Source organism: Corella eumyota, chromosome 1 (assembly GCF_963082875.1).
Source record: "Corella eumyota chromosome 1, kaCorEumy4.1, whole genome shotgun sequence".
NCBI classification, from domain to species: domain Eukaryota; kingdom Metazoa; phylum Chordata; class Ascidiacea; order Phlebobranchia; family Corellidae; genus Corella; species Corella eumyota.
The window spans coordinates 1,326,862-1,339,661 of record NC_137490.1 but is presented as its reverse complement, the minus strand read 5'-3'; the positions used below and the strand labels follow the sequence as shown (position 1 = coordinate 1,339,661).

Sequence of the window (12,800 nt, the reverse complement as noted above, 5' to 3'; positions counted from 1 at the left end):
AAATTTTGTTTATTAATAGAAAATAACCTAAAATTGTAATTTTACATTTAAAATATATATATACAAAATTTTGAACCGTTTAGGTAAATCCGAAAATTTGTGCTTTCAATTATAAATATATAACATAAGAACAAATAGATTTTACAATTGTTTGCTTTTATATATACATTGTGGGTATTTGTGTTGTTAATTGACTGACAAAGGTAAATAGTTTATGTGACATTACGTAAATACAATCCCACTCTAGTCTGGCATTTAATTTACATACACATTATGTGGTTAGTATACAGTATTTAAATTGTAAAATTCTAGCAATTCAAAAAAAAAATTTTTTTTTCTATTTAATTTTGAATTTTAGAACCATTGTAAAAAAAGATTTTTGTATTTAAATTTAAAAAATATATAATGCATAGCCAATAAAAATGTTATTTACCATGGTTGAAAACTGTAAAACATCTCCAAATTTTTCCCTTATATCATGAGAAGAATTTCCAAAAACCTATAAAATAAAAAAAAAAAAATTTATTATTAGCAGTTTATTAAAATCTATTTTTTAACAAAATATGTCTTATAATTAGCATTTTGATTAAAAGATATTTATCTCTAAATACTTTTTAAATCAATTTAAAAAATATCTGTGAAATAAAATATTTATATAATAGATACTAAATAATTTATTCATGTATTACATAAACTTATTTTATAAATTAATTTCATCAAAACTACTACTCTATAAGACATTAAGATAATGCAGCACAAAATAAATTGTTCAGATTTAAATACACTAAAATTAGTAAATTTTTTTTTTAAATAATACAGAAAAATATGAATAATAGTTAATTTTAATGTCAAAAAAGTAAACAATTTAACAAATACTTGACATATTGCTGGCAGCGTGGTGTAGTGGTAAGAAGACTTGCTATACCATGCATGAGGTCATGGGTTCAATCCCCACTGATCTCATGCTGTAGCCCTTGAGTAAGGCAGTATAAACAGTATAAACTCCTGCTGAGCCAGCACTTAATCAGCAGTTTAATTATCGGGCAATTATAATCTATAATATCCCCAACTGCTACGGATTTGAGACTTGGTCGGAGTAACTGATGTTACTCTATGTTTAAGTCGCGCATTCGATTTTCCCACATTTAGAATAAAGATATATACAAAAAAAATAAAATATTGACCTGATAAAACAAGGGTAAAATGTTGTATAGTTTCTCTTCTTGTTGTGAAGCTGTAACAGGTTGAAGACATATTTCTTGAAATAATCTTCGTAAAGTTACAAGACCGAGACTGCTTGAAGATGGGACATTCTGAAAACAACAAATTTTTTTTAAATTAATAATTTTTTATTTTCTATTAAATATAGTTGCTATACATTATTTTAATTTATTGAACTAAGTTGTAAATAAAAATTTGCTAAAGACTACTTGAAGTATAAATTATATATATATTTTAATAATAAAACCATAAAATTTTAATATTTTTATTTCTATTAAATCTAAATGCTAAACATAATAATATAAAATAATAATGGAATCCAAGTATACTAAAAATTAACTATATTATAAAATATATAGCCCATACATTTTAATAATAAAATCAGCAAAAATTCAATTTATTAAGATTTACAAAAAGTGTAGGCTATTTAGAGGACATTTTGGGACAACAATTACAGCTTTTATCTTGGCGAAGTGGTCTAACTGCTTAGCATTTAAAACACAGGACCTTGGGTTCAATTTCCAATGTTGGTATAATATGTTAAAATGCTCAATATTAAAAATAACTGGAAAGTTGTCACCATACTTTTACTGCAAACCAGTTAAAATTACCTGTGGAGTGTTAGAATTACTGCGTACAAATTTTTTCATAAAATCCATGACGAACTAACTTTCAACAAAGATTAATTCACTTTATCAGAGTAACATCTTTTACATTTTAATTGACAGCATAAATCTGTTAATGCAAAGAAAGAAATCAATTTAACTTTTCGTTTTAATAATTTTTCTGCGTTAATAACAGTAGTAAAACAAATTATACACACAAAAGATAATTAAGCATTAAAGTGAAAAAAGGGCATAAGCAATTTATAAATAAAAACATGCCAAAATTATTTATGTTATAATCCCAAATACTCTTATGCCATAATTGTTTTATCCTTTGTTTTATGTTGTGCATACATTAAAATACAGAATTAATTAAACAATCAACAAATAACTTAAAAACTATCAGGCAATAATGATCTATTAGTATCCCAGACTGCCAAAGGCAACTCGAGACTTGATCGGAGAAACTGATGTCTTTTTATGTTTAAGTCTCGCATTCAACTTTCCCACATCGAGGATAAAGATGTATTCAAAAAAAAAACTTTAAAAAGTTAAAGTCTTATATAGTTTGATTTTCAACTGGTAAATAAACTTTAAATTTGTAACAGTGATTAGTCTAAAAGTGTGTAAAATAATACAACATATCCCAAAAGTGAACATAAAAGCATTTATTTAAAAACCTAAATTTTAGATATACGAGACGCCGTAATATTATATTACAATATTTGAATACATATCTATTGTTTGACTTTTGCAGTTTTAATTATTTGATTTTCTACTTAACATTACAAACTCTGACTATTTAAACAAATTATTACAACAAATAAATGTTCCTAGTCAATATTATCCATATTAGGTTAGTAATTATAAAAGAAATCGTATATTATACGAGTAATGAGCTTAAAAATTCCAGTTTAGGTGACTCACCTGCTTATAGCAGATGACATAAAATATGAGGATAAATAAATAGCAGTCATGCGTGTATAATTTTGGTGCAAAACTTTGGTACCTTCGATTTCAAAACCGAACAAAAAACATAAATTTTAACTTAAAAACAATAAAGTCTTTAAATTTTTTTTAAATATGTCGTAAATGTAACTCTTTTCCAATGTTGTTTAAAAATTAATCCCAAAAGTTGAAATTTAAAAACAAAGATTTTTTACAGTTAAAACTAATTAAACATTACAAAAATAACAATTTTACTAAAAACAAACAATTTTAAACATTAATCCCATATCTATTAAATAAACACTCATTTTTATTTTACCTTAAAATCTTTTGACATAAAAAATAATTATCCCCGAAGGTATAATTACGCCATCTGGCAGAACCTAAAATATCATTTTTTTATTTTATTACACGCGGATTCTTTTTAGAATTTGTTTTCGGTATTGTGCTGGTTTCTAGCCTAACGTTAAAATGCAATTATTTTTGCAAGCAGAGCAGCTTCATTGCGTTGAAGTGAACGAAAATGATTTGGTCCAAGTATTAAAACAAAAAATTAACCTTATTGAAGGAATTAGTACCGAAGACCAGGTCAGTTTAACGTTAGTTTATTAAACGCAAAAATAAAGCCTTTTTTTAATACTAATAAAAAATCCCCAAAACAACTTTAATAACTTAAAAAATAATATTTTGAATTCCCTAAAATAAGTCTAAATAAATCATATTTAATAATGTCCTCAAAGTGGCTAAAAATACATATTTTTAATGCAAATTACATTAAAGTCCAACTAACTCTTTAAAATGTTTTAGGTCTTAACATTTCATGGACAAACTTTAGAAGATGATGAACAAATAACAAACACCGGACTTTCAAATCTATCGACAATCAATGTTTTGGCTCGCGTTCTAGGAGGTAATCAATTAAGGATAAACAAAATTTTGCTATTTTAAAAGTTATGACAATTTAAACTTTTTCTTGCCACCATTTTAAACCCTAATAAATTTATGATTAAAAATATATAGGTCCCACCTAATACTGAGTTGAAAAATCAAACTTAATTTCTAAATTTTGTGATGTTTTATAACAGAAAATTAAAGTATAAATAAAATGTTTTTATTTGCACAGGAAAGGTCCACGGTTCGCTAGCTCGTGCTGGTAAAGTTAAAGGACAAACCCCAAAGGTAAAATAACGAATGATAAATGTTTTAAATTTAATAAAATTTAAAATAGATTTTAAAAAAAAGGCAAACAAAATAAAACAATACCATTATCAAAATTTATAGTTTGACCATTTATTCTAATGCAGTTCTTACTAAACCAAAGACTAAAATAATATTAAAATATTTACTTTTTCCTGCAGGTTGAGGCTCAAGAAAAGAAGAAAAAGAAGACTGGACGAGCAAAAAGAAGAATGCAATACAACCGAAAATTTGTGAATGTTGTCCAAACTTTTGGTCGACGACGTGGACCCAATTGTAACTCTTAAGTTAATGGGTTAATAAAATCACAACTGTATAATCAGTGTGTTCTTTATAGGCTTCACAGTAGCTACAGTTTAATTTGTACATAAGTTGTAGGATAAATAATGTTAAATCTAATATGACAAAATATAGTTTGTTAACAAAACTAGGGCTATTAGATTTTTTACAAAAAATAGCATAAATAGAGACAAGAACCTTCACCATAAAAAGTAGCTGCAAAAACTTGTTGGATAACATTAGAAAAATGCAGGTCACAAGTAGATTAAATTATAATGCCAATAACTTAACAATGTAACAACTATAGCGTCTAAAACTTAACTTAAATCATAAAATACATAAATGTCAAATAATCTTTAATGTGAGCTTATACACGAATAAGAAGTTGAATATAAGGAAGTATAAGTTGCCTTCATAGAGAAGTAATGAAAACTACAGTGATATATAATGGTTACAATGATTGTAAATATATAAGTGGGTGAAACAGTAAAATGAACCATTTTTGAAAAGTGGTTAACAGTAAAAAATCGACATTCAAATATTCGGAACAAAAGCATTTTAAAATAAAAACTGTTAGTTTAAATATTTTATACCAAGTGTTTTACTATTTACTTTTTTATGTCATATAATAAAATTGCTGAACTAACATAGTTAATAAATGTACCTAAAAATATAAATTGCTAACATTAAAAATATAAAAAAAAACATTTGGAATAACATTAAAAAACACTCTCTTTAGATAGCAGTAAAATAACATAAAATTTTTGTAATTTAACTGCCTTGTTGAAATGTAAGTGCAAAATGCTTAAATATGTATTAAAAGTAAAAATAAAATATTGTACAAAATACTCATTTGCTGTTTGTACGAACAAAAATCAAAATAATTTGGTAAAATAAAATTAGTTAAAGATTTGTACCAAGAAGCTCGGATTACAACATTTAAAAATTAAAAAAAATTATGGCAATTATGTTTTATAAAAATATGGCTGGGTATCATCAATGGCCAGTTATACTGCATTATTTCATTAAAATGGAAGTAAGAATTAAATATAAGGAGACAATGTACATTTTGATATAACAAACAGTAAATAAAACAACATGATGCAAACTTGTCTGTGTTTACACCAGTACTTATTGTAAATATAATGTGCAAATTGTACTACTGCCTTTTATCGTTTTACATTCTTTATCAGAATCAGGTTTAGATTAACAAAAATATTATAAACATTCTGAAACATCTTGATTATACATATAACGAAATACAATTAAAATAGGGATACGTACAAATACATAACTATCAGAAACATAGAAAACGTCTACTATTGAAGAATAATGAATATAAAAAGCAGCTGATATATAAACTAAATATAAGTGAGATATATAACGAATATGCACTTTGTTTTAATAAAAAGCTAATAAGAATATTAAACTAAACAACCATGTTCGTTTTCTTGAAAACACCATTGAAGAAATGAAAATAAAAATGTGTTTTTTAAATAACACTTTAATGATTTTTGTACCATTTAGATTAAAAAAATAAAGAAAATAAATTTGTAAATACAGTATATTATGTGATATGTTGTGTACAATAATAAAACACATGGAAAATATGTTGGTAATTGATTTTAAATGTTGACCAAAAACATGCTAGTAGAATTAAAAGTTAAATTAACATTTAGGAAGCAAAGTTGACTTTAAAAATCACTGAAAGATAAATATATTAACTTCTAACATAGATAAATATTTATAAATAATGTAGCTTTTAATATATTTGTCCAATTTTATGGCTTTCAAATAAAAATAAAGGTTGTTTTTGGTGTGAAAATTGCCATGGGTATATATTATTTTTTACCATATATTGCCAACTAACATGCAGCTTTTAGGATAGACAATCAACAGGCCAATACATATATAAGCATTCTAATACATGTAAATATATTTATGTTAAATATATAAGCTTTCAAAATTAAAAAAATGCAGTTTTTGGTTGTCAGGTAAATACTTACTTGTTATGGCAAACAATTTAATGGAAACTTTAAAATCTTTTTTTCTAAATAAGCCTTTATGATAAGGGCTTAACTAGTATTAAAAGTGGTTACTACAATTAATAAAAACTGCAAGGAAGTGTAAAATGCTGACAAAAAATGAAAGTTTTTATAAAATGATGCAACATATTTTCTCTTCTTCACTTAAAATCTTGGTTTGCGTCGATCCAAAATCTTTCACAATTCCCTCGTCTTCACTTCCTTCATTTGATGACGATAGTAAATACTTTAAATACAAGGTAAATACTTTAAATATATAGTAAACACTTTAAATACAAAGTAAATACTTTAAATACAAAGTAAGCATTTTGAATATAAAATAAATACTTTAAACACAAGGTAAGTACTTTAAATACAAGGTAAGTACTTTAATATAAGGTGAATAGTTTAATTGAGATATTATTTCAAAATATATAGATACTTCAAATACAAAAAAATGTTTAAAATTTAAGTACTTTTAAATACAAAGCTTTTACATTAAATACCAATAAATACTTAGGGTTTATAAAAAAAGGGGTTTATAAAAAAATGTAAAAAAATAAGAAAACTGCTCAAGGTATATATATATGCATAAATATTTGTTTAAAAAACTAATTTTATAAATGTCAGGATGACATAATAATAATATACATGACAACCTTGACATATTATTATTCAAAATTTATTAAATTTACTTGAATTATTCATGATATTTATTATACATAACATCCTCGAAGTCTTAATTACTACAATATTAAATAATTTAAAACCCAATTTTTGAAATTAAAATATTTCAAAATGCCATTTTCACTGCCAAATTTAAAGACATATTCTATATCTAACATCTAATAGGTAAAGCAGCAGTAGGGATTAAACCTATCACCTTAAGTATTAAAACAACATGGTACTTAACAGTTTCTATACTACATGAGGTCCTGGGTTCAATTCCAAGTGATCTCATGCTGTAGCGCCCTTGAGTAAGGTGCTATAAACGGTATAAACTCCTGCTAAGCCAACACCTAATCAGCAGCATAATTATCAGGTAATTATAATCTATAATATCCCAAACTACCACAGACAACTCGGGACTAGGTCGGGGTAACTGTTGTTACTCTATGTTAAGGTCGCACATTCAACCTTTCCACATCAAGGATAAAGATATACAAAAAAATACACTAATGTTCTCATTAAGTAATCTTGTACTTACTGTTTCTTCTGAAATGTCTTTTAAAACCTCATGATTATGAATTGATAACAAACCCTTCACCATATCATGAAATAATGGGTAAATATTACTATTTGTGTAAGCACTTGTTTCATAGAAGGGCATTCTCAGTTCCTTTGCTAACTAAAAAGTAAAATAAAGTAACATCAAAGTACAATGCTTTAAATTTAACTTAAGACTGGGTAACTGATGTTACTCTATGTTTAGGTCATACAGTAGACCTTTCTAAATCAAAAATAAAGATATATAACAAAAAAAAGTTGGCAGCATGGTAAAGTGGATAAAACCTTAGACTTAAGTAAGGACCTATAAGTTGTACAAATTTTTGCTAAGCCAAAAATTAATCGTGAAATTAAATTATATGAGTAGATTATATCTAGATGGTATTTAAATATTAGGTTTTTGCAAATAAAGGTGTTTAAATTGTCAGTTGTTTAATAAAACCTCTTACTTTCTGTCCATCTTCAAATTGAATTATTCTTCTATCTTCTCGGTCACTTTTGTTACCAATTAACATCACCTTAGCACTACTATCACCATACTAAAAGAGAATAGAAGTTTTTAAATTAGTTAAACCACATGTTATTACTAAAGGTATTCAGGCTTTGATTATTAATGCCTTTGGCTTACTTATTACATGTATATATATGTGAAATTAAACCATTTTAAATTTCGAAAAAAGGGTTCTTTATGGTAATATATAAGTTTAGTTGACATATTTTAAAAATAGTTTCTTCTTACATAATAAACAATTTAATATTTACATCAAAACAAATTAAATATAATGAAAAAAATGTCAAATTTAAGTAACTCTATGGTTGTTAAAAAGAAACTGAAATATTTTGTACATTTTGTTTTTAAATTCAAATCTTATTCAAATTTTTCAGAAACGGGGATTACATAAGGTAAAAAATACCACAAACAGATAAGGTTTTACAAAACAATGTTTATGTGAAAATATACAAAAATTTTCCATTACGGTTTTAAGGCTGAATAATTTTTGCCAACAAAAAGAGAAAAATTTTAAGGTTAATGGAAAAACAAAATTCGCAACCGTGTAAAGTTGTATTTTAAAAAATTTCGCTAAAAATAACTTTTTTGTGATTTAAATTTAAATTTTTTTACCTCTACAACATCTTGAGCCCATTTTCTAACATTGATATAAGAAGACTCTTGTGTGATGTCATAAACCAAAATAACACCCTAAATAAAACAAGTTTAATTTAGTTAAACATTTAAAAATTGCCCAAAAAAATTATTAAATAACTATAAAAATGTTTTAATCAATTTAGTGTCAAAAATGTGCATTAGATTAAGTGCGAATAATCCAATACTGATTAGGAATGACAACAACTAATTTGGACAAATAACAGATAAATCAATATTTTGATTCTTTAAATTTAATTTAAAAAAAGGCAAAACCAATAATTACAACAAAAAAACAAGATATATATTTCTATACATAAAAACAATAAAATATACATTGAAATTAATACAAAAAAGAATATAAATTTAACAGAATCTAAAACTATTTTTTTACAAATAGTCACATGTTATCCTTTATCCAAATTACACACAAATTTTCAATAAACAAACTTAAAATAAATAATTTATATTAAAGATATATATATACCTGGGCTTTTCTGTAATATTGTCTTGTTATTGTTCTATATCTTTCTTGTCCAGCAGTATCCCTTTAAATTAATAAAGAATTTAAATTAAAAAATTTTCATGGTTTAAATTCAAATTTTAAATGTCAAAAAATTTGACATCCTTGTCAAAAAAACGTCAACCTTGGCATTTCTAGTTTAAAAATAATTTATTTCTAAGTAAAAGCAACCGTTTTCTTACACCTATTTTTAGAATATATAATTTTGTTTAATATAATATTGTGTCAATTTAAATTGAAATTTATACTATATATACATATTAACAAAAATATAATTTTTTTTTTTAAGAATGTTATATTTTTAACATTTTTAAATATATATATATTTTTTCTTAACTAGCGTTATATTGTATAATATTTTCCTCAATGTGGGAGGACTGGATTTATGACCTAAACAAGGAGTAACATTTGTTACCCCCCTGACCCAGTCTTAAGTTGAGTTTAGCAGTTTGGAATATAATTGGATTTAATTGCCCGATATTTAATCTGCTACTTGTTTTTTAGCTAAGTAAAAGTTTGTGCAAAATCTCACCATATTTGAATTCTCACTCTGATTCCATTTACTTCAATTGTTTTCATCTTAAAATCAATTCCTAAAAATTAAAATTAAAAATAAACATAAAATGACGAAACACAGTAATTTAAAGTAATATCAAAAGTGAATGTGTGTACCAGCCAGATCACAATATTCCCTTATGTGTATAAATTTAGTAAAATTATGTAAATTTTTTTACGTTTTAAATCTTTTGTCATTTATTCAATTACTTTATTGAATAAAACTAGTCAATGGTCATTCTCACTGCCTTATAGTTAGCCTGCCCAATACCAGTAATAATTTACCAAGCACCGCAAATGGAAGTTTTATTTATTTTGTAGGTTCACGAATTGGAAAAACCTATCCTCAGAAGGGGAAATGAAAAAAACAAAAAAATAAATAAATTTTTACCGATGGTACAAACGTGGTTATATCGAAAATCATCATCACAAAATCTCTGAAGCAAACAAGTTTTTCCCACGCCAGTGTCACCTAATATGGCGACTCGGAATAATATATCATAATCCCTGTCCATTTGAGCTCCTTAATTTCTACATTCAGTTTCTTAGACTTTAATATGCTGTCCTTTAATATTCTGAAAAAATACTTTTTTGTGTTAACTTAAAGTTAATTTCGATTTAAATTTTTACTTAAGAAATATTCACACAGTTATTGACACCAGTTAATTGCAAGTCATATAAGTTGCATTGTAAATTTAATCGGCAGCGTGGTGTAGTGGTAAGAACACTTGCTACACCACTACACTATGAGGTCATGGGTTTAATCCCAACTGCTCTCATGCTGTAGCGCCCTTTTGAGTAAGGTGCTATAAACGGTATAAACTCCTGCTAAGCCAGCACTTAATCAGCAGCATAATTCTGTAATTACCAGAAAATTATAATCTTTATAATATTCCAAACTGCCAAAGTCGACTCGAGACTAGATCAGGTTACTGATGTTACTCTGTGTTTAGGTCGCGCATGTTTTATGATAAGAAGGCCTATAAGTTAATTTTACACACTTATACATATATTAGCTACCTAAAGTCTACCAAACAATAATAGATTTACATTACCCTTTACACCTTTACACATTATTAAAATGTTTTACATCAAAATTAAATTCATGTTGATTTTTTTAAATATTGCATATGTTTTGGTAATTCAACATTAATAAACACCACAATTGCTCAACCCTACACAATAAAATTATATTTAAAAACAAATATCTTTTAAAAAAAGTTATAAATTACTTACGTTTTAGGTTTTTATCTAACGTTAAATTCCAACAAAATTAAAGTTTCATTTGCAAAATATTATCGTGCTGCGCTTTAGCCCCCACTTACGATTAAGCAATTTTAACATTTCACTACTCAACAAGACGCTATATAATTTTTTGTTTTTTAAGATTGGAATTCGTAAACTTATTTACTACATTTAACAACATATTAAAATAGTTTAAACTAAGTATCAGTTAATAAAGTTAAATTAGCACAATAAATTATGCATTGGGCACCTTTTTATAGTTAGTAGTGCATCGTAAGTCAACAGTTTCTTCAACTAATTATTAAATTAATCATTTTTAACTTATTATATATATATATATTTATTTTTTGTATATAACTTTATCCTTGATGTGGGAAGGTCTAATGCGCGACTTAAACATAAAGTAATTTCAGTTACCCCGACCCAGTCTCGAGTTGCCTGTGGCAGTTTGGAATATTATAAATTATATATTTATGCTGCTGATTAAGTGCTGGCTCAACAGAAAGTCAAACAGTTTATAGCAACTTACCCAATGGTGCTACAGCAAGATCAGTAAGGATTAAACCTACGTCCTCATGTGTGGTATAGCAAGTGTTCTTACTACTACATCAAGCTGCCGGTAGTGTAATACCATGCAACATCAAACTATTGGGTAAACACATGTTTTCTTTAACTTTTAATTGTGCCACAGTTAAAATTTACAGCATTATTTAAAAAAATTAATTTTTACATTTTCTTATCATTCTGTGGCGAAGGTAATTAAATATTTCACATGGAATTATGGTATAAATAATGTCGTACTTTTCCAACAATAACCGATTTTATTTTTAGACTTTTAATCAGGAGTTAAACTCTTTTTCCCACGTTGTTATCAATATTTAACTTTAAATCAAATTTCAAGAATTTTGTTGCCTATATTTTCTCGATTTACCTTGTTTTGGGTTGATATTTCAGTTTAATTTATATTTAGAAATAAAAACAAAAAAAATGGGCGTATAAATATGTCGTATAAAAAGAAAAGGTCGATAAAAATTGGGTTTAATTAATCACTTAAATATTAATATTAAAAAAAAGTAAAAATTTTGTCAGAGCTAATGTCGGACGAAAATAAAAAAAATACAATTTTGCCTTTGAATGTAACAGTAAACACATGGATAGTCATCAACAACGGGATTCTTGCTGTTTTACTGTTATTGTTCTTATACCTTATTGTCAAGATGATTTACTTTCAAAGGAACCAAAGGCGACTGGATTTGCATAAGTGCAATAACTTTGAAGGAGCTGAAAGCAAGGCTTTAAGTTTTACTAATAGTAAAGCAGATGAGATGAGGTATAAACATTTTGAGGCTCCTAGATTGGAAACTTCACGTCAAAAAAAAGCAAAGGCATGGATGTTACGAATGGTTGTTGTTGGCCCTTCGTTTGCTCTTTTAAGCGTGAGCTTTGGACTTATTAAAAACAATCTTTTAGGCCAAGCAAGTGTGAAAAAAACAGAAGTTGTAACCTTCCAATGTACAGCTTGGTTGGAGTTATTAATCTACTTGTCATACACTTGTAGTTCGTTATGTATCGCAGTATTCATGTGGCTAAGACAATGGCTGTTTTATGCAGATGCTGATATCTGTAAATTCGTGTATGGAAGAGCGATTTTATGGTTCAGTAAATCTACCCTTGTGTGCGTGGTTATTACTCCAATTTTATTTTTTCTTGGCCTCTTGTTAAACTACGTTATCAACGGCTATTTGGTTGACAAATGTCTACCTGTTGGATTTGGAATATCTTATGGAACTTATATTCCAGTTTATATACCAGCAGTACTTGGTTTAATATCG

At 26.2% G+C, this 12,800-nt stretch overlaps 3 protein-coding genes across 3 annotated transcripts in view; 1 reads left to right on the top strand and 2 right to left on the bottom strand.

Annotated features, from left to right (window-relative positions):
- Nucleotides 1-1,957, bottom strand: part of LOC145763843 (WD repeat and FYVE domain-containing protein 3-like) — a 46,722-nt gene extending 44,765 nt beyond the window's left edge. The window contains exons 1-3 of the mRNA XM_082575378.1: nucleotides 1,833-1,957; nucleotides 1,185-1,313; nucleotides 434-499 (exon numbers count right to left, since the gene is read on the bottom strand). Of these exons, the coding sequence (XP_082431504.1) occupies nucleotides 434-499; nucleotides 1,185-1,313; nucleotides 1,833-1,880 (243 nt within the window). The 5' untranslated portion in view covers nucleotides 1,881-1,957. The remainder of the gene's footprint in view (nucleotides 1-433; nucleotides 500-1,184; nucleotides 1,314-1,832) is intronic.
- A 1,235-nt stretch (nucleotides 1,958-3,192) lies between these two features.
- On the top strand, nucleotides 3,193-4,300 carry LOC145743789 (ubiquitin-like FUBI-ribosomal protein eS30 fusion protein). The gene is made up of 4 exons (XM_082561834.1): nucleotides 3,193-3,362; nucleotides 3,582-3,684; nucleotides 3,898-3,953; nucleotides 4,133-4,300. Exons 1-4 carry the CDS (start codon nucleotides 3,246-3,248, stop codon nucleotides 4,256-4,258), a joined length of 402 nt encoding a protein of 133 aa, XP_082417960.1. The 5' UTR covers nucleotides 3,193-3,245; the 3' UTR covers nucleotides 4,259-4,300.
- Nucleotides 4,111-11,031, bottom strand: LOC145743777 (ras-related protein Rab-15-like). Its single transcript, XM_082561823.1, has 8 exons — nucleotides 10,960-11,031; nucleotides 10,115-10,298; nucleotides 9,701-9,761; nucleotides 9,133-9,193; nucleotides 8,625-8,702; nucleotides 7,951-8,040; nucleotides 7,482-7,622; nucleotides 4,111-6,521 (listed from the first exon to the last, which is right to left on the bottom strand). The coding sequence occupies exons 2-8, from the start codon at nucleotides 10,236-10,238 to the stop codon at nucleotides 6,405-6,407; spliced, it is 672 nt and encodes a 223-aa protein (XP_082417949.1). The 5' UTR covers nucleotides 10,239-10,298; nucleotides 10,960-11,031; the 3' UTR covers nucleotides 4,111-6,404.
- Between the last annotated feature and the right edge of the window lie 1,769 nt (nucleotides 11,032-12,800).

Excerpts from the sequence above, each read along its gene's own strand:
- LOC145743777 (XM_082561823.1), bottom strand. The coding sequence starts at position 10,238 with ATGGACAGGGATTATGATATATTATTCCGAGTCGCCATATTAGGTGAC. Across the intron at positions 9,194-9,700 it reads AGAGTGAGAATTCAAATATG|GGATACTGCTGGACAAGAAA; the intron begins GTGAGATTTTGC and ends ATTAATTTAAAG. Across the intron at positions 7,623-7,950 it reads AATTTGAAGATGGACAGAAA|TTAGCAAAGGAACTGAGAAT; the intron begins GTAAGAGGTTTT and ends TTTACTTTTTAG.
- LOC145743789 (XM_082561834.1), top strand. The coding sequence starts at position 3,246 with ATGCAATTATTTTTGCAAGCAGAGCAGCTTCATTGCGTTGAAGTGAAC. Across the intron at positions 3,685-3,897 it reads TTTGGCTCGCGTTCTAGGAG|GAAAGGTCCACGGTTCGCTA; the intron begins GTAATCAATTAA and ends TTATTTGCACAG. Across the intron at positions 3,954-4,132 it reads TTAAAGGACAAACCCCAAAG|GTTGAGGCTCAAGAAAAGAA; the intron begins GTAAAATAACGA and ends TTTTTCCTGCAG.